Source organism: Prionailurus viverrinus, chromosome F2, assembly GCF_022837055.1.
Source record: "Prionailurus viverrinus isolate Anna chromosome F2, UM_Priviv_1.0, whole genome shotgun sequence".
Classification (NCBI taxonomy): domain Eukaryota; kingdom Metazoa; phylum Chordata; class Mammalia; order Carnivora; family Felidae; genus Prionailurus; species Prionailurus viverrinus.
The window spans coordinates 22,853,239-22,877,504 of record NC_062578.1 but is presented as its reverse complement, the minus strand read 5'-3'; the positions used below and the strand labels follow the sequence as shown (position 1 = coordinate 22,877,504).

The following is a 24,266-nucleotide window of genomic DNA, read 5'->3' as shown; positions in this document are numbered from 1 at the left end:
ACTTGCTATATGACTGTAATATATAAAGTTTGGAAACATGTAAAACTAATCTTGGATGTTACAAGTCAGGGTAGTGGTTATCCTTGAGAAGGTAAGATAGTGACTGGAGGGTGCTGGTGATGTTCTTCTCCTTGATATAGGGGCTCATCACACAAGCATGTTTCTTTTGTGAAAAGACATCTATTTATACATTAATGGTATATGTATGCTACTAAAGGTATACTACTGTTCAATAAAAAGTTCACTAAAAAAATATGTAAAAAAACAGGGTGCCTGGGTGGCTCAGTCAGTTAAGTGTCTGACTTCCGCTCAGGTCATGATCTCGTGGTTCATGAGTTCGAGCCCCGCATCGGGCTCTGTGCTGACAGCCTGGAGCCTACTTCGGATTCTTTATCTCCCGCTCTCTCTGCCCCTCCCCCACTCGCGTGCTCACTCTCTCTTTCTCTCTCTAAAATAAATAAACATTAAAAATTTTTTCGAAAAAAAATATAATTATCTTTTATTTCTTTAAATAAACTTAATTTATTCCAACACTGTAATACTGAAAGACAAGTTCTACTGACCTTAACATTACATTACACATACACACAAAAACTACTAATGATCACATAAGAGACTTCTAAAAAATAATTATGTTTCCTATACCTATGCTACCCAATATGGCAGCCATCAGCCAAATGTAGCTACCGGGCCTCTGAAATGTGAGACATGAATTTAGACATAAGTATAAAATACACATCAGATTTCAAAGACTCAGTACAAAAAGGAGAGTGTAAAATATCCCGTCAATGGGGCGCCTGGGTGGCGCAGTCGGTTAAGCGTCCGACTTCAGCCAGGTCACGATCTCACGGTCCGTGAGTTCGAGCCCCGCGTGGGGCTCTGGGCTGATGGCTCAGAGTCTGGAGCCTGTTTCCGATTCTGTGTCTCCCTCTCTCTCTGCCCCTCCCCCGTTCATGTTCATGCTCTGTCTCTCTCTGTCCCAAAAATAAGTAAACATTGAAAAAAAAAAAATTTTAAAAAAAATATCCCGTCAATACTTTTTTATGTTGATTAAATGCTGAAAATGATGCTTTGGGATATATTGGGTAAAATGAAATATTAAAATTTGTTTCAGTCGTTTGACTTTTTTTAATGTGGCTACTAAAACACATATGTGACTTGCATTATTTTTCCCTTGGACAACACTGTTCTATCCTGTTTAAAAGAGAAAGCATCCCCTTCTTCCTCCAGTGTTCTTTGAATCTACCTCACTCCATACAGACAGTTCTAAAATTCTGATTGTAGGGCGCCTGGGTGGCTCAGTTGGCTAAGCGTCTGACTCTTGGTTTTGGCTCAGGTGATGGGTCTCACAGTCCGTTGGAGCCCGGTGTTGGGCTCTGCACTGAGAATGGAGCCTGCTTGGGATTCTCTCTCTCCCTCACTCTCTGCCTCTCCCTGGCTCATGCACACACACTCTCAAAATAAATAAACTTTAAAAAAAAGAAAAGAAAAGAAAAGAAAATTATGGTTCTAGTTTGACCAACTACCTCATAAGAATTTGCGTCATCAAATATTCTTTCGAAGACTTCTTCTGCTTCTTTAAAATTGCCATTTTCCATACAAACAGCTATCGCCTAAAAGATAGGATGACAAATACATACCTTAGGCTGCTTTTTAAAAACGTATAATTGTGGTTTAATATTGAAATAAGTCCTGTTAAATCTAAACGACTTCACTAAAAAATGTGATAAATGATTTAAAATACCTTTTCAAAGATGAAGTAACTGTGGTTTGAAAAGGATGTAACAATTTTTCATTGGCCCCTTGTATCTTTACTAGTAAATGCCCAGCATTCTACCTCTTTCGAATTTAGGCCAATTAAAAGCAGACATTAAGGGGTGCCTGGGTGGCTCAGTTGGTTGAGCATCTGATTCTTGATTTCGGCTCAGGTCATGATCCCAGCGTTGTGGGCTTGAGCCCCACGCTGGGCTTTGCACTGAGCATGGAGCCTACTTAAGCTTCTCTCTCTTTCTCCCTCAGCCCCTCTTCCCCACTCACATGCTCTAAAATAAAATAAACAACCAAAAAAGCAGACATAAATAAATAAATTAGGAGCTACATTATGTACACTTAGGGCCCACCTAAATATTAATATGAGCAAAAGGGAAATGAGAGAGGAGGTGGATGGTGTTTCTGATGATTAGGATGTGTAAAATTAGTTAGGATCCTTAAAAATCTCTAATAGAAACCTAGGAAACCAGATGCTTCTGAATAATCATTTTATAAACTGGCCTTTCTGATATTTTATGGTAAGATATGGGACTACTATTACCATCTGGATAGTTTTGTAAACTTTGGCAAGCTATTTAACCTCATATGCCTCAGTTTCCTTGTATGTAAAACAGTGTAAATAATAGTACCTATATCATAGGGCTATTGTAAGGATTAGACTTCTATGTGAAAAGTGCTTAGAATAGTACGTGACGAATAGCAAGCAAAATATTATATTTGCCAAGAATTTATGGTAACCCGCTCAACTTTACCTTAGTATATTAATGATGGCCTGCTTCCTCTAGAATCCCCTCCAAAAACTGGGATAACATGACAAAGCTCTTCATCCCAGGCTGAAATTCTTAAAAGTAGCAGTTATATTTTTGCTGTTCTCTTCTAGTCTTAATTCCACTTGGCAATCAACACACTAACAATAATTCATTTTTGGGAAGGTGAGCTTTCATCTGGAGTTTTTTCTCCTACCCAACCATAAAATAATTTTCTAAAACTGAGGAAAAATTTATTTAACTAGAACAATCCTTAGTATTTGCTTTGCCCGTTAGCAAAACATATTTTCCCTGTTACTGTATCTTTGAATGACTTTTTTGGCTCTCACTCTTTAATAGGTTACTCCTAAAACTCCCTCTACATAGTTAAAATTTTACATTCCCTTATTCACAAAAAGCTATGAATTTCTTATCAAATATTCTGTTTTTCATATTTGTAATTTTTAATAGAAATTGAGACAGTACAAACTACTGATTTTTGAAAGTTGCTTTGTCATCTTTAAACTGATGCAGTGTATTTTCTCAAGTGGGGGCAATATACATATATACATACTTAGGTAGCAAACATTAGTATATTAAATTTTACTTTGGGTTTACCGCCCAACTTCTATTAAGTAGCTCTTAATTGCTCTAGATGTTGTGTGCTTCGATTCTACAATAATAATAATAGTAATAATAATAATAATAATAATAAAAAAGTAATACTCATACCTGAATTTTAATTAAATTCTGTATTTCTTCATGAAGTTTGTCATGTTCATTTTCAATTGAGGCCCAAATCATCAGGGCGGATTCCAAGGGTGTAATTCGTTCATCACTTTCAAACTGTGCATCTTTTAAAACCAGAACAAAAATAAGTAATTAAGGAAGCTGAATAGAACTTTACTTTGGTCAATTTTTAATGAATTCAGTTCTTTAAATGTTTACGGAGTATATACTCTGTGCTAGGCAGTATTCCTATACACAACAGTTTAGGCAAGTGATTTGATTCAAGTTAATTTCCTTTTCTTCCTTTGAAAAATTTGAAGGAGCATGCAATTTAAATGTTAGGAGTTTCAATGATTTCTACTTTATTTCCTGTTGTCTTCTAATTGTGTCTTCAACATTTTGATAATTTACTTAATGTTTACTTATTTTGAGAGAGAGAGAGAAAGACAGAGAATCAAGCCCAAGCAGGCTCTGCATTGTCAGAACAGAGCCTGATGTGGGGCTCAATCCCACAAACTGTGAGATCATGACCTGGGCCGAAATCAAGAGTTTGACGCTTAACTGACTGAGCCACCCAGGCACCCCTCCAACATTTTAAACATAAAAATTTATTAATTTGTAGAGTAAGTCTTTTTATATTCCCGGCCCTGTGCCAGGTACTTAGGATATGACCAGGAAGAAGAAATGGTTCCTGCCCTTATGAAACCCGACTGCTAGCTATGAAGAAAGACAAACTGATGTGACTGGTACTTTATTAGAATTATGTATTATGCCAGCGCTTCTCAGCTCTAGCTATACCTCAGAATCATCAGAGGAGCTTTAAAAAACTACAGGGATGCCTCTACAGAGTCCGACTCTTGATTTTGGCTCAGGTCATGATCTCACGGTCAGGACGTGAGATCAAGCCCCAAGTCGGGCTCCGCATTGAGCGTGGAACCTGCTTGAGATTCTCTCTCTCTCTGCCCCACCCCTGTGTGGTGTCTCTCTCTCTCAAAGTAAATATACAAAATAAAATGCAAATAACCTAGACCCATCCTTTAGAGATTGATTTAATTAGTACGAGGTAGAGCCCATGCATCTGTATTTCCCAAAAACCCTCTAGGAGGGTCTAGTGTATATGAGGAATAGAATATCAACTCTACGAAAGGATACTAGAAGAGAATCCTTCATGGAAGAGAAACAATCCAAACTGGGACACTGAGGATAAATAGGAGATAACCAAGTGAAGAGGATAAGGATGGGAAGGAGAACATTTCAGGAAGGCAGCAGCAGAACAAAAGGCAGAGGAGTACAAAAGATATTCACACTCATAGTCAACACATATTAACGTCCTATTACATGTTAGGCACTATGCTAAGTGGTTAACATGCAGTAGCTCCTTTATCCACACAATTTCTTTAAAAGGGCATACAACGTTATCAACTTTGTCTTTTATAAAGTAGGACCTGAGACTTGGAGAGGTGACACAGCTAACAAGTAGTAGAAGCAGACTCCAGAACACTTAAACACCACTTACTTTGTCTCAAAAAAGGTGTGTTTCAGGAATAACAAGATGCTTGGTAAGGCTAGAGTACATGCTGGAAAGCATGAAAGATGAAAATGCAAAGGCAGATTGCCTAATCCTTCTAATTTCACATTTGTTTTTCTTTTAAAAACTCACTTCAGGGGTGCCTAGGCAGTTCAGTCACACCAGTGTCCGACTCTTGATTTTGGCTCGGGTCATGATCTCATGATTCGTGAGAGTGAGTCCATCAGCTGACAGTGCAGAGCTTGCTTGGAATTCTCTCTCCCTCTCTCTCAGCCCCTCCCACCCTTGTGTGAGTGCTCTCTTTCTCTCAGAATAAACACAAAAATAAAAACTCACTTCAATATTTATATTTCCTATTAGGTTTCTGGATGGACATTATCTAACCCATCTCATTAATCTGCCTTCCTTCTCATAAATGTGAGATGTAGGGGAAAAATGTATCACTGTTAAATCTTAATTTCAAAAACTTTAGAGTAGACTTTCACTTTCAGGCAGAATGTAGGATACTGTGGTAGGCCAACATTCCTATTACAGCTAGAAAAAAGTGGGATAAATTGCAAAAGCATGTTGCTAAAGGCACGGGACAGTGGTGGAAGCAGAGAGAACTAGATGAACTACATCTCCAGGGAGAGAATCCTTTTGAGGGGAGGTGATGAGGGGCAGCTTTTCTTCCCTGGCCTCATTTGTTTATAAGGCAAAGATTCAGTAAGTGCATTCCAGGCAGGGAGATTTTACTGGGGTAATAGCAACAAGGAAAGCTTCTGGCGGTTTCCTTGGGGCTAGCTTGGTGGACTGGATAGAAGAACTGAAAACACATGGTTGGTTTTCCCCTCAGGACATTTGCTGAGTTCTGGGGCAGTTCAGAAAGCTGGGGTAGAAAGGTAGGGAAGTCTCCCAGAGCTGTACAGAACTTAAAAAATAAAGTCCCATGAGAGAATGGAACCTGTCATAAACAAACATTTGCCCTTCAAGACATCTGCCACATTTCAAAGCTATGTGGGGCAGAGACTAAAGCTAGTATGGTAGCCACTGTCATACATAATTGTTAAACAGGTAAAATATGGCTAGTTCCAAATGGAAATGTGCTTTAAGTATAAAATACACCCAAGATTTCAAAGACTTACTGCAAAAAGAGGGGTAAAATGTCTCATTAACATGTTTTATGTTGATTATATGTTTATGTATTTTACAAATATTGGGTTAAATAAGATATTGCTAAAATTAAGTCCATCTATTTCTTTTCCAATATATACAGCTCACATTATATTTCTATTAGGCAGTGCTGCTGTTGAGCAACCACTTAAAAAAAAAAAAGGAAGAGTTATATATATAGCTGAAAGTCTACCATATAAATTAAAATAAAATTTTAATTGCTGCCTTGCTTGAGTCCATTATGGTGAAATACATTGATTGTTGATAATTGACATGGGCCTATCATGTCTAAGATATACCCAAAGGGGGATCCTGGTGAATTTCAAGATTAAACCATGGCACCACACACACATTCTGCATTTCTTTCCAGAAAGAAAGGAGAGGCTAGAGGAAGGGCCGTCCGGGAGAAAGTTAAGATCCACTGAACAACTGCTAACATGTGAAACACAGTTGGGCACTTTAGAATATTTTGTCATATTTAATTTACAAAACAACTGTTAACAACCATGTTAACTTATTGTCCGCATAGTCAGGAATTCTCCGATTGTGTCCACATCCAGATGCTTTTCTTCTTTAGCTACAGGCCCAGACTACCTATAGTTCTGTCTCCCCATATCTACTCTGCTTCTAGTCCTAGTCACTTATGGTCATGGCATTAACTGCAGCCCTAGTCTTATCCCCAACACGCAGCATACTGTATGAGCCAGAGCTGGACAGTGAACGTCATGAGAGTGGTACTAACGCACTGGGATTTTCCATACTACAACAGGATTATAAGTAAACAGTTTCATGTTAAGTACTGCCTACCACTTAGCACTGTTGGGAAAGCATTTGTGTAAATTGTAAACACCAATATAAATATGTAATTATTTGTAGCAAAAGGTCCTTTAAGTGACCATGTTGTAAATATCACCCATTACTAATAAACTGAAGCAGGCTTGCCCGTTACAATCTAAAATTACCTGTAGAGATAAAGGAGAGAGCTTTTATAGCTATAAATCATATTCACCTATCTAAATAAGTACTGAAATCAAGTTCAAATAAAAGGTTTCATTTATCATAGTTGCGAGTAAAAAACAGAATGTGTATGAAGAGTCACCACAAAGTTACCATAGTCAAATTTAAAGTAAATCTCCAGGAGAGTCCATGAAGCGTGGCTCCCCATGTGTCACAGTCACCTGGGAACTTATTAGAAATATAAATCCAGGGCCCCACCCATCCATCCTATTGCATCAGGAATTCATGGTAGGGAAGGGGACTCAGCATTCTGTTTTTTAACAAGTGTTCTAATAATTCTGAAGCAAGCTAAGTTTGACAACCAGCGCTCTAAGGAGATGAGAACTATATTTCTTTTACTTCCTTTAAAAATGCTTGTATAGATGTACATGCCAAATACATAGTGCAAATTCTCAAAAACAACTAACAGCTTCCATGTGTTTCTTCTCATTGTTTTACCTTTAGACATAGATTAAAACATTTCCAAAATAAGATAAAAACACATATTTACCAAGGGTTTTTCCTGCTGCAACTCTTGTCAAAAACTGACATATGAATATAGTTCTCAACTGATAAGCGGTTAGACTGGACAGCCCATGAATAATAGCTGAAAAAGAAAAGATATAAATTTTATTAAAATATTTTAAAAAAAGCCAAACTTGACCCAGCAGTGCCTCTGTGTGGTTGGTTGAGTAATATGTTATAAACATGCAAAAATTATAAACCGAGAGCTATATGCTTTTATTTATAGGCAATTTTTTTAAAAATGAGAAAAATAGCAATGAGCACTTTTCTTGTAAAATAAAAACAGATTTTCACATGCAGAATAATAAATACTTAAAAGTACTTTCACAGGTAGCACTCTATACTAACAAAAAGGGAGATTTAGACTCAAACTGTAAAATGTGTCTAATCATTAGCTGGAAGTTTATTTTATACCTTAAAACTCCTACCTAATATTACAGGAAATATTTTATATTATTTTGGTCAAGGTTTCAGTTAAGGGAGTCTGTTAAACTTACAAAGATTTAAAAAACCTATTTATTGGGGCAAGCTGGCAGCGAGGAGACGGCCCGAGGTGTGGCCACCTGCTGCACCCGAGGCCCCGCGGCCTTTCCAGAAAGCCTTGTGGGTCCAAAGAAGTGAGCGCACAGCCTGATCCAACAAGAGCGTGTTGTCTTTCTCGCCATAGCCATGGGAACGTCCTGATAAAGCCTCTGCCAGGGCAGCTGGCAGCTCTGGCACTCCGCAGCCCTGACCTTGGAGCTCCTGGAGGGCTGCAGTGTGAGTGCTCCACTGAGGCACGAGGCCAGTCAAGCTGGTCCCCCTGTCCCGAAAGGTGCGCCACCCAGCGCCCCAGGCTTACAGGTGCGGGGAGCCCCCTCTGCTGGCAGTTATGCGCTCTCACCTCAACGCTCAGCAAGCAGTGGCCCCTGTGCAGGCAGAGATGGCAGGGAGCACCTCAGGCTTGCCCTGCCTGCTGGTGGAGGACCCTGTGGTGGCAGGAGAATGTGCTTCGTGTATGAATTCCAGACTAAAACCACCTGAGTGTGCTTCCACAGGGTGTGTGGAGAAAAATCACATGCAGCTCATCTAAGAGGAATGTTCAAAAGCTGCCGCTCAGCTCCAGTAGAACAATACTTATTCCAGAAATTCGAAGGGGCCGTCAGAGACGTGCCCTTGGTGTTCGCTGTGTTCATCAGTGACAGCTGGGCAGAAAAGCTCTGGAAATAAATCAAGTCCACATTGCTACCTTTTTCTCTTTGATAGATGTTTTAGGGATCGTGTCTCAGACACAGACCATAGTATAAATGAACTTGTGGCACTCCTTCTTGGGAACTTGTGGTGGCAATCCCCTCTTGGTCTCCAGTCTAGATCATTACCGGAGCAAAATAAAGAGCAGAATACTTCCTTTATTGTAATTTGGTTTGGGACAAGAAGTCATAGGGGCAGACATGGAAAAGGGGCAGCAACTTTAGGCCTCAGTTTACCAACTACCTATCTTCCCTTTCTTCTACTTATTTAAAACTTTCAGGGTACAATTTCAGCAAAAAAGTTTATTTCTCAGCCAAAACCTGTTTCTCCTCAACCCTAACCCCAAAGAAGAAATAAAACTGCAGATGTATAAAAAAAATTTATTAATATTAGTCTTCCAAATATTTGAATGCCCACGCAGATGTTATGCTAGGCATTGAGTATGATGCTGGAGTAAACCATAATCCTGGATCTCAGTGAATTTATTACTATGTAGCAATGAAAGACAAATGATTGAACAATTAAAGTAAAAACGTGGAGAAAACTGAAAAAGACAAGTACAGAATGCTATGGATGCATATAACAAAGAAAGCTTAGAATGTGTTTTAGTAGCTAGTTGGAGGAAGGAGATAGGAAAGTTTCTGAGGAAATTATGTTTAAAGTAAGACCTGAAGGTTCCACAGTTACACTTCACCCAGGGCTTGGTTGGTGTATATAAAGATTAAATCAACTAGCAAAACCAAAAAGTGGTCTTGCAGCTACTAAGCAGATAAAAGACAAATACGTTGACTTGTATTTATTTCCTCAATTCTAAAATAGCATAATCTTAAGCTATACCAGAGATTATCTGGACCAAAACCAGCTACAATTTAATTAAACAAGATTCAGAGAGAGTACAAAATTAATACAAAATTTAAACAGTTCAATACTTAACAGCTACTGCTAGCCAATGTTAAAGACAGAAACCAAAAGTTACGCAAGTGATCCATTAAAATTTTAATGCCACAAAGATTAAGTATGGTATAGGAGCAAGACAAAAGAATCTACTCTATGCTAGGGAAGAAAATCAGACCTCTCACCTCCCTCCATATTCAATTTAGTCCATATGCAGTACCTACAAATACCACTGCCTTTCTGTTCTTTGTACCTGCTAGCCAAAAAACAAAATAAAAACAATGAAAACCTCCCCTGGTTGAACCTGGTTATTTGCTTTCTCGTCACCTGTAACCAAACACTGCTGACAGAAACACGTTAGGGAGATCTACTGACTGGCTGCAATAGCCACTGTATTTAAGCACTTCTAACACCAGGCACTACTCTAAGCACTCTATACCAGTGGTCTTCAAATGGGGGTGATTTTGTCCCTTAGGGGACATTCAGCAGTGTCTAGAGACAATTCTGAAAGTCACGAGTAGAAGGGGGATGCTGCTAGCATCTAGTAGTTGAGGTCTGGGACGCTGCTGAACGTCCTACAAAGCACAGGAGAACCCTCACCTTCACCCCCCTCCACTCTCGTGTGTACGCAGAACAAAGAATCATGTGGTGCAAACACACAGTGTCAACAGTATTGAGGCTGTCGAGAAACCTTGCTTTATATCTATCAGTTCATGTGTTTCTCTCAACAACTCTCTTAAGTAGATACTATTATCAGCACTTTACAGATGAGGAAACTGAGGGCGCCTGGGTGGCTCAGTCGGTTAAGTGTCTGACTCTTGATTTCGGCTCAGGTCATGATCTCATGGTTCCTGAGTTCGAGTCCGCATCAGACTCTGTGTTGACAGACAGGAGAATCCCTCCTTGGGCTCTCTCACTGTCTCTCTGCCCCCCACCCCAAATAAAAAGATGAGAAAATTGACCTACCAAGAGGTAAGTAACTTGCTTCAGGTCTAACAGCTATAAAGTAGCAGAGCCAGGAATCAAACTCAGACAATTTATTCTGGAGCCCATGCTCTTTTTTTCTTTCTTTCTTAAGTTTATTTATTTACTTTGAGATAGAGAGTGAGCAGGGGAGGGGCAGAGAGAGGAAGAGAGAGAATCCCAAGCAGGCTCTGCTGTCAGCGTCAGCCAGAGACCAGACTATATCCCATGACCTGACCCCTGAGATCCTCACCTGAGCAGAAAAAAATCAAGAGTCAGATGCTTAATGGACTGTGCCACCCAGGTGCCGCCCCCCCCCCCCCCGCCGAGCCCATGCTCTTAATCATTATCTTAAACTGCTTCCTAGTCTGGAAACGGCCTAAGTTAAGTGAGGTGTGAGAATAATTGTGAGTCAGAATGAAAGAGCTAAGAATTTTCTAGAAAGCATCAAGAGTTGTGTGTTTTTGAAAAGTTTTGAAAAGTAAATGAAATCCTATAAAAGATAAAAGGAAGTCCTTTCAGTCAAAATGGAAATACAGAGACAACACTATGTTCACAATTTATAGGTCACTGACTAGCAGTGCAACTTTAAAAAATAGTTTACTCTCTCTGGCTTTCTGTGCCCTGATCCTAAAAATAATAGAGGTGGCCTAGATTATTCCTCGGGTCTTGACCTAGAACCTCAAAAGAAGTCTTTAATTTTTAGAAAGGTTTTCAATTTATAGAATTATTGTGAAGACAGAAGTCCTATATACCCTCCCCCCACTTTCCCCTATTAATAACATCTTGTATATGTATGGTACAGGTTACATTAATAAATCAATATTAATACATCATTAACTAAAGTCCATGCTCTTTTCTGACTGCCTCAGTTTTTACTTATGTCCTTTTTTTTCTGCTGATATCACCCAGGACACATTACATTTAGTCATCATCATAGTTTCTCAGATTTTCCTTGGTTTTGATTACCTTGGCAGTTTTGAGATATTTTGTAGTGGGCTTTGTCTGATGTTTTTCTCATAATTTGATTGGAGTTAAGAAGTTTTGGGAGGAAGATCAAAGAGGTAAAGTTCCATATTCAATACATCATATAAAGTATATATAATGCCAAACTGTCACCGTTCCTGTTGACCTTGATGACCTAGGTGTGAATTAATCTTTGTTAGGCTTCTCTACTGTAAAGTTATCCTTCCCCCAATGCCATACTGTACTTCTCAGAATAAAGTCACTCCGCACAGCCCACACTTAAGGAGTGGGGTGTTTGGTTTCACCTCCTTGACGACATAGTAGCTTCATAAATTACTTGGAATTCTTCTGCAGGAGATTTGTTTCTTATCTCATTTCCTTATTTATTCCATCATTTATTTACATCAGTATGGGCTCACAGATAAATATTTTACCTTTGGGTTAGAATTCAAACTATTTTCTTGCTCGAGTTGCTCTGGCCATTGGGAGCTCTTACAGCTGTCTACTGTTCCCTTTGTACCCCCAAAAGTTCTTTTTGTCTGGGGGTTTGCTGTTAGCACTTCCTTACTTCCTGGCACAAGATGCTCCAGGTTCATCTGTCCTATCTCCTGTCCCAGTGTCAGATTCAGGCCATTTCTCCAAAGAGCGCTGGTTCCCTTTATTAAGGAATGGTATTAGAAACCAAGCCTCCAGTGCTAGGTTACTACGTAGGGTTACATTGCTTCTGTGCCCTTTCGTCTAACAGAATAAGAAATGAATATATACTAACTAACCTGTGTCTAGACATGTATAGAAATATGCATAAACATTTCTATATGTAATCATTGTTAAAAGAAAACCACAGGCCCAAAATGGTGTCACTCAGGCTAAGTCCCCAAACTGGGCTTACCACCAAATCTGGCTGCACTTTCAACCTTCCCCAAATAGTCTAAACCGGTTGGTAGGAATTTTGTGACTGGAGCCAAAAAGTCTGCCAAATGGGCCTTCTCCATCCCCCAAAGAAGGATGAGGTAATGTGCGTAAGACGCCTGCTGTTCCTCCTAAAGGGAATGGACCCAGACTGGAACAATCCTTTTCTTTTGCTTATAACTTTCTTGCCCTGCCCTCCTTCCTATAAAAATCTTCCATTTTGTACAACTTCTCCAACCTCCTCCCCGCTTGGCTGGGTGGGATGCTGCCCAATTCATGAAATTGTTTAATAAAGCCAACTGGATCCACAAATTTACCCAATGAATGATGTTTCTTAACACCATTTATGCCTGTATTGAGCCAAACAGGAGCTGATACTAATGTTTCCAACTCAAATTCATTAATACACAGATAATCTTACCTTTCTCCCCAAAGTGTACTTTTTAAATAATTTTAAGTATAACGAACTGGCTTCATTTCAGGATTTAACTTTCTAATTAATGGTAATTAACCATGGCTCTAGTGCTATCTGACACAGTCAGTATATGGAAAGGTTCTTGGAGCGGAAGATAAGGCACAGGTGTGGAACATTCCTTTTAACCTACCAACACTTTAGACTGCTTGACTAGTCCACTCCTCTATAAACTAAGATTACCTGCCTAATTTACGGGATGACCATGAAGATGACATGTGTCGATACTGTTTTCTGAAGGGTTTAATTTAAAAAAAAAATTTTTTTTTTCAACGTTTATTTATTTTTTTGGGGGACAGAGAGAGACAGAGCATGAACGGGGGAGGGGCAGAGAGAGAGGGAGACACAGAATGGGAAACAGGCTCCAGGCTCCGAGCCATCAGCCCAGAGCCTGACGCGGGGCTCGAACTCACGGACCGCGAGATCGTAACCTGGCTGAAGTCGGACGCTTAACCGACTGCGCCACCCAGGCGCCCCTGAAGTGTTTAATTTTATATTAAATACCAGCGTATCTTTCTGTTCTCATTGAAAAAGCCAGTCTTCTCTGAATCTGTTTTTGTCCATCGCTTACAGACTGTGTTGTGCAGGCAGTAAATTTCATTGACAGTGACTTTTATTCTGCAGGCAACCAAGCCAAATGAGATTTAAAAAGCTCACAAGTTAATAGAAAACACTGATGCCTGGGTCACTTGGAGGCCACTGTGACCGCTTTATAAATGCCATCACAGGAACACCTGAGTCGATAAAAACAACAAATACAAGCGCCAAAGGAGAAAAAGGACTTGAGACTCTGGGCAATTTTATACATTTTAACTCGTTTGATCCTGCATCAATTCTAAATGGCGGTCTAATTCTAATTCTCTCTTTACTGAAGAGAAAAACAGAATCTGAGAAAAACTGAGAAGCTGCAAACAGGCGGGTGCGGGATTCGAACCAACTTCAACTCAGAGCCTCGGGTCTTGCGCCGCAGAAGCCCGGGTCCCCCGACCCCCCAGGGGTACTGCGCTGCAAACTGGGCTTGACAGCTCGCAGAGGTTCCCGCCCCGCTCCGCGTCGTCGCCCCCGGCCTCAGCGCAGCCCCGAACCGGGCGCGCCCAGCACTCACCCTCTGCGCTGTCGCGGGTCCGGTGGAAGTCCTCAGAGCGGCCGTCGCGGAAGGCCCGGCAAAGAGAGAGGCAGAGGAAATCGAGCATCCAGCCAGCAGCGACCGCCTCAGCCTCGGCCACTAGGCCCGGGTCTTCCTCTTCCTCTGGGACCCCCACCTGCACCTGGCATTCCAGCAGTTCCTGGCACTCAAACTGCTCCTGATCATCTCTCGGCGTTTCTGCCATTCGCTCTTCCGGGGGCTCCGCGTCCTCCCCATCCGCACGCCCCCGCGGGCTCGGAGCCGCCAAGACACCATTTTCCGCCATGTTAAATCACTCGCGCGAGTCCGCCCCCGCCCCAGGCGCCGAGCGACGATTGGCTAGTGCGGGAGGGCCCTGGGCGGTGCCTCGAAAGGTCTCTTCCGCCGGCGGGAAACCACCAATCACACCGCCAGGGTCGGCGAGCGACTTAAGCCTTGCATTTGATTGGCCGAGGCCTGCTCCCGCTTCAGGATGTTGAATTCCCCGCCACGCTGCAGCCGGGCTTTGTTGGTAAACTGGACTACTACGGACTGGGAGACTAGTGAGGTTAGGAGGTGAGGAGCCTGATAAAGGCAACATTGCTTTATACTCCTGATAAAATGCAACATTGACGGCAACAGCAACACGGTTAGTTAAAATAGAAAGCATTTTACCCGCAGTGTACTTCAAAAAGGTAGGTGATTAGAACTTGTCACCGTTATCCACGCCTAACACTTTAGGCGGTAGTATTCACTTAACACAATACGTGATCACCAACCAAAACCGTTACAACGGACTTACATCCAAGCCTCTCCAACCTTAGCGTGCATCACAATCAGCTCGGGGGCTTGTTAAAACGTAATTGCTGAGCTTCACGCCCAGAGTTTCTGTTCTGTAGGTCTGGATGGAGGTCCTTGAATTTGCAAGTATAACAAGTTCCCAGATGATGCTAGGTTGCTTGTCTGGGGACCACATTTTGAGGATCACTACTCTAGAAAGAGTATATTACTATGGAAATGAATTTAATTAGGGTCTTAAATAGGCATAGAGTTCAACTTGTACAACACTAAGTGAATGATTATTTTGAACTTTGAAACTTAGAGCATAAGAGGTGATGGGGGGGCCTCTAGTTATGTTCTGTTTCTCTATGTGGGTGATAGTTACTTTTGAACATGATTTATGCACGTTTCCATATTCAATATGAATAAAAAGTTTACTTTAAAACCCTTTATAACACATCCAACATTATCAATCCTTTATGTGTTTTAATTTTACACACAGTTTAAATGTTGAGTCATTTAAAGCACAATATTGCAGCGGTTAAGAATGCCTAGGTTGGAATGTCCCCTACCAGTTATCCACTAGCTGGGTGACCTTGAAGGAATTATATCTCAATTTTCTTTTCTGTATATTGGGTATAATAATAATAGCCTCATCAAAGGCTTGTTGGGAAGATTAAAAGACTTGACAAATATAAAGAATTTAAAACGAAACCAGGTACATAATAAGTGCTCAACATTAGCTGGAAAAGCAGGGCATTTGTACTATCTGGAAAGAGGGACATGAGTCAGACGGGAATGTACCTTCAAGCTCTAATGGCCCTATAGAAGGTAAGTCCTGCTTGCAAACAATGGGGAACAGGGTCTAAGGGAGTAAGGGTTAAGGTACATTATGAACATAGCAAACAAACACTGGGTTTCCAAACTGAAACTTTTTTTTGCCATGCAAGGCTCTCACGTGGAGCCTGCTTCTCCTTCCTTTCCTCCAAGCCTCCTCTTCTTCCCAGCTGGAGTTAAGGGTTATTCTTAAGTGTATCGCCAATTTATTCAAATCCACAAAGTAAACATATTTTTCTATGAAATCAATTTACTGAAAGATTCAGGGAAGTGAAACATTTTTTACTATTTAAAGCAATGGTGTATAATGAAATGAGGTGAAGAATTTCATTAAGATTTAATCCTAATCAGCAACAAAATTTTGGTTTGGAGCTACATCCAGCTATATACTACATTCTCTGTCTTCTTCCCTTGCTGGTATTTCACTGAAGAGAATTTAAGAAGCGCTGGCCTAATAGGGTGGGTCAAAAGTTATTTTAAAATTTTATCCCAACAGAAAGTCAGTAATACAGAGTTTTATTGGGTTGTGGGCCAGAAAATAGGCCTGGAGGAGGAGGTCTCTCAGAAAAAAAATTGTTTTTTCTTAATTTTTTAAACCTGCCCATCAACAACAACATGGATGGTAGGTTTGTTCCTGTAAATAATACTTTGACATCACTATGATCAGAAAACTCAGCTGTAATAAGTATGAAATACCTACAATAAAACTTATAATACATAAAGTCCCAATAACACTTTAGCCATATTTAATTTAATGGTATGATAGATAATTCAAACACATGGCATTTCAGGAAAACTTATGCAATTCGTAAACATTCTGAGATGGTGCTTTTTTTCTTTTTTTCTGGCAGGAAAGTTCATAATGTATCATTTCCTTCGGGACTGCTTTCAAGGTGATGGATTCTAGTAATCTGAGGTGAAGGAATGGGTGAGTGGGGAGAAAATCATGAGTGTGGGTAATATTAGAAGATTATGTTTCTTGCAAACTTGGGTATATGGACTGAGATCCATAACTGCTACAATTATCTTCAGTTAAAAGGCTGTTTATTAGGGGAGGGATTTGATTTGTTTTGTGATGTTCTTAAGAGCACCTCATGATCTTACTTACAGACCTTGCTCTATTTACAGTGGGGTTATGCCCCAATAAAACTATCATAGGTGGGAAATACTGTAAGTCAAAAATGCATTTAATACATGTAACCTACTGAACATCACAGCATAGCCTAGCCTACCTTAAATGTGTTCAGAACACTTACATTAGCCTACAGTTGGGCAAAATCATCTAATACAGAGCCTATTTTATAAGAAGGTGTTGAATATCTTATGCAATTTACCGAATACTGTACTGACAGTGGAAAACAGAACAGTTGTAAGTATATTGGTTGTCTACCCTTGTGATCATGTGGCTGACAGGGAGCTGCAGCTTGCTGCTGCCGCCAGTATCGTGAGAGAATATCTTATCAAATACTGCTAGTGGGAAGAGATCAGAAGTCAAAATTCAAAGTATGGTTTCCACTGATTCACACCATCAAGAAGTTGAAAAATTGTAAGTCAAACCACTGTAAGTTGGGGATTATTGTAGGTACTTTTGAAACATTCTTTTTTTTTTTTTTTTTTTTTTAAACTAAGTACCCGGTGTGTGATGTGCATTTGCCTAAATTGGGGTGTGGTAAACATAAAGATGTTATCCTTCTCCTTAAAGAGTTATAGTCCAGTTGGGACACACTCATGCACATATATACCCACCGTACATAAACATCAGACTAATGAGTGATGCTTATAAAAACCCTAGTAGGCGTTTGGTTGAGGGAAAGCATCTAAGCCAAAGAGATTTTGGTAAGAAATTTGAGCAGAGGTGCTTAGTATCCTTGCAGGCACAGAGGACAGAAGAGAGATCTGGGTGCAAACTAGTTTCTTTTTTAAAAGTAAGTTTAGGGAGGGGCACCTGGATGGCTCAGTAAGTTGAGCATTGACTTCGGCTCAGGTTATGAACTTGTGTTTCTCGAGTTCAAGCCCCGCATCAGGCTCTGTGCTGACAGCCTGGAGCCTGCTCGGATTCTGTGTCTCCCTCTCTCTCTGCCTCTCCCATGCTCTCAAAAATAAATAAATATTTATTAAAAAAAGAAGTAAGTTTAGGGAGCCTAAAACACTAGTTTTACTGTCCTCACAAATAGTTCTCAACCTCAGTTGTGCGTCAGATTTTCTCACTGGGCTGAGGGAAACTTCATATTCACTAAATCAGAATTTCTAGGGGCAAGGTTTGAACATTTGGGTTTTTCAAAATTTCCCCCGTAGATTCCAATACAGAAACAGGTTGATAGCTACTGAACCACACAAATAAAATGATAATAGATAAGTGCCAGATTTCGACTCCACTTGGAGGTAGTGGGCACTATAGGTAAATATGTAAGTATACATATACATATGCATATACATTACATATACATATATATGCGCACACATATGCACATATATATGTACTATATATGTGTACACATATATACATATATACATACACTATAATTCCAGTAAAGAAGCACACTCTTACTTATGAAGACTTCTTCCTTAGTCAGAATCAAATTAATATCAAGGACTAAAAGAATATTTAGAACTAAAATGAAGCAGGTTTCAGGAAGGAACATATTTTAGGCAATTCTTATTCTTTAGAGATTTAAAAATATTTAGAAGATCTTTCTAACCCCTTGAGATATTTTAGGAGGTATTATGTGCTTTTCAGGATTAGCGTGCGACATGACTGACAGAATGCAGGCATCACCCAGGTGCTAGTTCACCCTGCAAGGAAATGCAGTGGGTTAAATGCTGAATGTCCAGTATTGACTCCCCATGATCATTGTATTTTATTGCTTTATTTAAAAAAAAAAAAAAAGCAACCTTCTGGTGTATGTCTTTAACAAGTCATTGGTTAGCTAATATTTTTAATAAAAATGAATCTACCAAAAGTGAAAGCAATAACTTGTGTGGGTGCAAAAGAAAATGACTGTAAACAGCTGGGGACCAGAGGAAGAATCCTGTTTCTAACTATTTCCTCCAGAAACAAACCAACTCTGGATAAAACAATGTGTCTGGTGATATGTTCTACCCTGGATGGAAAAATAAGGGGAAATCTCTTGACTGCAACACTAAGAAATAAATTGTTTGGTCAGCTTCTATTTATTAAAGCAGTGTATGAGCTACATATTTTTAATTTTTTAGGAGACACATTTTAAAAAGTAAAAAGAGGTGAAATTCATTTTATTATTTTCTTATGTTTATTTATTTTTGAAAGAGAGAGACAGAGCATGAGCCGGGTAGGGGCAGAGACAGAGGGAGACACAGAATCTGAAGCAGGCTCCAGGCTCTGCACTGTCAGCATAGAGCCTGATCCGGGGTTCGAACCCACGAACTGTGAGATCATGACCTGAGCCGAAGTCGGATGTTTAACCGACTGAGCCACCTATGAAATTCATTTTAATACAATAATTTATTTAATTCAATATATCCAAAATATTGTTTTAACATGTAATCAGTATAAAAAATCACTGAGATATTTTATATTTTTAAAATGTCTTCAAAATTCTATGTATATTTTACATTTACACGCATATCAATTTGGAGTAGCCACATTTCAAGTTCTCAAATAGCCAAATATGGCTAGTGGCTACTGTATAGGACAGCACAGTATGATGCAGCTGGGATTTCAGGCTCTGAATTCAGAAAGACCTAGATTTGAATTTTTTCTCTGCTAATTTCTAACTCTTTACCCTTGAGCAAATTGATTAACCCCTCAACACTTAACTCCTATATGTTAAGAATTACGACACCTGCTTTAAAGAGATGCTTGATGAATCAAGGACTCCGTAAATAGTCTTAGTTGTTGGTAGTTTATCTGTTGTTTTCCCACTGTGCCAAGTGAAAAGAGGATCTGTTTCAATCTACCTCTTTCACTGAGGAGGTTTGTGAGACCTTGGGCATGATTCTTTACTTCTTTGTGCCTCTTTCTTTCTCTGTCTTATAGAGAAATAATGGTATTGCAAATGGGGAAAAGTTTTTCCTCAACCCTCTTAGGGTCCCTGGCTGTGTCTGAAAATTAAACTGACAATGACAGATTCATAAGAGAAAATGATACAAACTTTATTGAATTTTTACGTGTACAGGGGAGCCTCCACAAGAGAATGAAGAGCCAAAGAAGTGACCAGAGTAGGAAGGTTTTATTCCTTTTAGATGAAGAAACAGTCATTTTGTGAAGTTTGGGCGAGAGGTAGTAGATGGTGAAGAAGTGTCTAGGAAGATAAAGGTTAGTTTAACAAGGTTTGTTTATATAGACTTCTTGGCCCCAAATTCCTGGTCTCTAGTGATGTCTTCCCTCCTCCTGGCATAGGGAGGGTACGTTTCACATGGGAGTTTTATGGCCTGTTTCAGGGAAAAAAGAGTGATGGAGGCCAGAGTGACCTTCCTGGTTCTGCCATTTACACAAAACTTTTTAAGCTTAAGATATTTAACGTGCCCAGGTGCCACATTTTGGGGTAGTGTGTCCTGAACCCCATCACTGTGTAGCTCAGAGAGCTGGCATGAGGGTTAAGTGGGATAACATATGTGCAAATGTTCACAAACCCTCAATAAACATTTCCCAAAGTGGAGCTAGAGACATTCCACGTTGGCCCAATTTGTGATTTAAAAGCACTTAGGTTGGAAAAAAAAAAAAAAATAAAATCACTTAGGTTGTGGTGGTAGTTACATGATTGTATAAAAACTCATAAAATTGTATTCCTAAAATGGTTGGATTTTACTGCTTATAAATTACTCCCCAAAATCTCAATTAAAAAAACAATTTGGAGGGGCGCCTGGGTGGCTCAGTCAGTTAAGCGTCCAACTTCAGCTCAGGTCATGATCTCACGGTCCGTGAGTTCAAGCCACCCGTCAGGCTCTGTGCTGACAGCTCAGAGCCTGGAGCCTGCTTCGGATTCTGTGTCTCGCTCTCTCTCTGCCCCTCCCCTGCTCATGCTCTGTCTCTTTCTGTCTCAAAAATAAATAAAAACATTAAAAAAATTAAAAAAAAAAACAATTTGGGAAATTCCTGGTTTTAAAAAAGTTAGCAGTTTTCTTTTCCATTAACTTCTCAGAGCCACATACTAAATGCATGCATTAATGTGGACTATGAACTTCTGAGTGAAACATCACAGACACCATGTCTCATAATTGATCATTGCACTCATGTTTCACAGGATGTTCTGTATAATTATTGTACCAACATGCTTTGCCACTGTAAACTGCCATACAGATATATGCAGATACCAGCTATTAAAATTATTTCCTGATACCCATGGTGCATGGGTAGCTCAGTCAGTTAAGTGTCCAACTCTTGATTCAAGCTCAGGTCATGGTCTCACGGTTCATGAGATGGAACCCGTGTTGGGCTCTGCACCAGGCATGGAGTTTGCTTGGGATTCTCTCTCTCTCTGTCTCTCTCTCTCTGTCTCTCTCTCTCTCTGTCTCTCTCTCTCTCTGTCTCTCTCTCTCTCTTTCCCTCCCTTTTCTTTCCCCCACCTCTCTCTCTCTCTCAACAAAAACAAACAAAAAAGATTATTCTGTGATACCTAAGAGTTATGGAAAACTCAACATCATAGACCAATTGATCACACCCTCCTCCTGATACATTTTCTTTATTGGACTTGCAGGCTGTTATCCCCTTCTAGTTTTCCTCATACTTACTAGCCACTTGTCAGTATTCCTGTTGGCTATTCCATGTCTTGCTAAACTCTAAATGTTGGAAAAACCTCATCCTCAGCTTTGAACCTCTTCTTGATTCTCACTATATTCATTCTCGTTGATCTCCTTTTCTCCTGTTTTATTTTTTTAAGGTTATTTATTTATTTTGAAAGATACAGAGACACTGTGAGTAGGGGAGGGACACACACACACACAGAGAGAGAGAGAGAGAGAGAGAGAGAGAGAGAGAGGATCCCAAAAAGGCTCCACACTGTCAGTGCAGAGCCCTATGCGGGGCTCAAACTCACGAAACCATGAGATCATGACCTGAGCCGAAACTGAGAGTTGGACGCTTAACCAAGTGAGCCACCCAGGTGCCCCTTTTCCTCCTGTTGTTTAAGGTCATTTAGATCTTGTTGAGATTCAGACATAAGTCTCCCTCCCCAACATTTCTGCTGAGCTACCCCATACCACTGCTTGGATTGCATGCATCTAAATTTGACAAGTCTGTATATATCCCCACTCTATCAAACAAGACCCACCCCTCATCTTCCCCCTGATGGGTTTCAGGGCAGGCCACCCTAAAATATGCCACTTTGATTACTGATTATTGATATTATTTTGATTGATATTGATTATTTAAAATTAAAGTTACTTAAGAAACAGCTGGTACAAGAAGGACACTCTGACCCTTCTCTGTTCCCTTAAAAGTAGGAAATAAATTCCCATGCGAAGGGCACCCTCCTGCACCTGGAGGGTAAGAGATATCCTTATCACCAGAGATAGGGAATTCAGGACCAGGAAGGCTGTATAAACAAACCCTGTTACTTCTTTATCAATTTCCTCCATCAAGCCCAAACTCCTTGTCTTGTCAGTTTTTCACAAATTTATTATTTCTTTGTCTAAAAGATGCCCACTTTGGTCACTTCTCTGTCCTATTTTTGTGAGTTCCCGCACATACAAGATTAAATTTTTCTCCTGTTAATCTGCCTTATGTCAATTTAATTATTAGAACAGCCAAAGAAACGGGGCGCCTGGGTGGCTCAGTCGGTTAAGCGTCTGACTTTGGCTCAGGTCATGATCTCGTGATTCATGAGTTCGAGCCCCGCATCGGGCTCTGTGCTGACAGCTCAGAGCCTGGAGTCCGTTTCGGATTCTGTGTCTCCCTCTCTCTCTGCCCCTCCCCTGCTCGTGCTCTGTCTCTCTTTGTCTCAAAAATAAATAAAAACATTAAAAAAAATTAAAAAAAAAAACAGCCAAAGAAACTAGGAGAGAAGAAAGAGTGTTCCTCCCCTACACCTCAGTAAATGGCAGTTCCACACACTTAGCTAATTAATTGGGCCCCAAACACAGGCTTCATCCTTAATTCCTTTCTTTACCCCACACAACACTTGTAGTCCTGCAATAGCTTGGCTCAGCTCTACTTTCATAATAGATCCAGACTGTGACGACTAACCATAGTCTTCATCTCCACCTTCAGTTACGTAGTCATCATCTCATTTGGACCCCAGTAGCCTCCCAATGGATCTCTTTGCTTTTACCCCAATCTTTTGTTTTCCCACCTGCTCAAATCTATAATGGTTTGTGATCACTCTTTAAAAAAAAATTTTTTTTTAATGTTTGTTTACTTTTGAGACAGAGACCGAGCATGAGCAGGGGAGAGGCAGAGAGAGAGGGAGACACAGAATCCAAAGCAGACTCCAGGCTCTGAGCTGTCAACACAGAGCCCGACACGGGGCTCGAACTCACAGACTGTGAGATCATGACCTGAGCTGAAGTCGGACGCTCAACTGACTGAGCCACCCAGGCACCCCTGATTTGTGGTCACTCTTAGAGTGAAGTCCAAACTCCTTACTAAGGACTAAGATGCATTATATGACCTTGTTTCTACTTATGTTTCTAACCATAGCTCCTGCAAACTCTGCCCATTGCTCACTCTGCTGTAACCATTCTGGTTTTCTTGCTATTCCTTAAATAAGCCACGCTCACTCTTGCCTCAGGGACTTTGCGCTTGCTGTTCCCTCTGACCTGATTGTTCTCTCAAATAACTGCATAGATCTCTTGGTAACTCATTTCATTCAAATGCCACCTTCTTCAGAGAAGCTTTCTTTTTTTTTTTTTTTAAGTTTTTATTTAAATTCCAGGAACATACAGTGAACTAATATTAGTTTCAGGTGTACAATTTAGTGGTTCCATACTTACATACAACACCTGGTGTTCATCACAACAATTGCACTCCTTAATCCCCATCACCTACTTAAGCCATCCCCTCATCCACCTCCCCTCTACTAACCATCTGTTCTCTGTAGTTAAGAGTCTGTTTCTTGGTTTGCCTATCTTTTCTTCCCCTGTGATCACATTTGTTGTTGTTGTTTCTTAAATTCCACATATGAGTGAATTCATACGGTGTTTGTTTTTCTCTGACTGACTTATTTCACTTAGCATAATGCCCTCCAGCTCCATCCACATTATACACAAAAATAAATTCAAAATGGATTAAAGATCTAAATGTGAGACATGAAACCATTCGAATCCTAGAGGAGAACACAGGCAGTAACCTCTTTGACATCGGCCACACTAGATACATCTCTTGAGGCAAGGGAAACAAAACCAAAAATAAACTATTGGGACTTGAGAGAAGCTTTCCTTGACCAATCTAAATATCTCTCATCTGCAATACTCTGCATAGCATGTATCACTAACTGATCGTATTTGTATGTTAGGTTTTCCTTTGTGAGTTTCTTTCATTAAAACATAAGATTTATGAGGGAAGGTATTTTTGTCTGCCTTGTCTACTACTGTATTCCTAATGCTTAGAAAAATCCCTGTCACATGGTAGGTGTTCAATCAGTACTTATTGAGTCAATGTATGTTGGAGTTTTCTTAGACATGACTAGAAGAAATTGATATCCAAAAGAATAGAAAACATTCTTACCATTGAGATTTATAGAATTTGAA

General features: G+C 40.1%; 1 protein-coding gene and 1 long non-coding RNA gene across 5 annotated transcripts in view; one reads left to right on the top strand and one right to left on the bottom strand.

The window, feature by feature from the left end:
- The window catches only part of TERF1 (telomeric repeat binding factor 1), a 34,547-nt gene extending 20,236 nt beyond the window's left edge, over positions 1–14,311 (bottom strand). For 3 of the 4 annotated variants that reach the window (XM_047842463.1, XM_047842465.1, XM_047842464.1), the window contains exons 1-4: positions 13,986–14,311; positions 7,433–7,528; positions 3,249–3,370; positions 1,527–1,613 (exon numbers count right to left, since the gene is read on the bottom strand). In XM_047842463.1, coding sequence (XP_047698419.1) covers positions 1,527–1,613; positions 3,249–3,370; positions 7,433–7,528; positions 13,986–14,292 — 612 coding nt within the window. In that variant the 5' untranslated portion in view covers positions 14,293–14,311. Of the gene's footprint in view, positions 1–1,526; positions 1,614–3,248; positions 3,371–7,432; positions 7,529–11,502; positions 11,675–13,985 lie in introns of all 4 variants that reach the window. The other variant, XM_047842466.1, reaches the window with a different exon arrangement.
- Positions 14,312–14,516: 205 nt separating this feature from the next.
- LOC125156568 (uncharacterized) overlaps positions 14,517–24,266 on the top strand; it is a 53,177-nt gene continuing 43,427 nt past the window's right edge. Inside the window, exons 1-2 of the long non-coding RNA XR_007148673.1 lie at positions 14,517–14,680; positions 16,454–16,530. This is a non-coding gene — a long non-coding RNA (uncharacterized LOC125156568). The remainder of the gene's footprint in view (positions 14,681–16,453; positions 16,531–24,266) is intronic.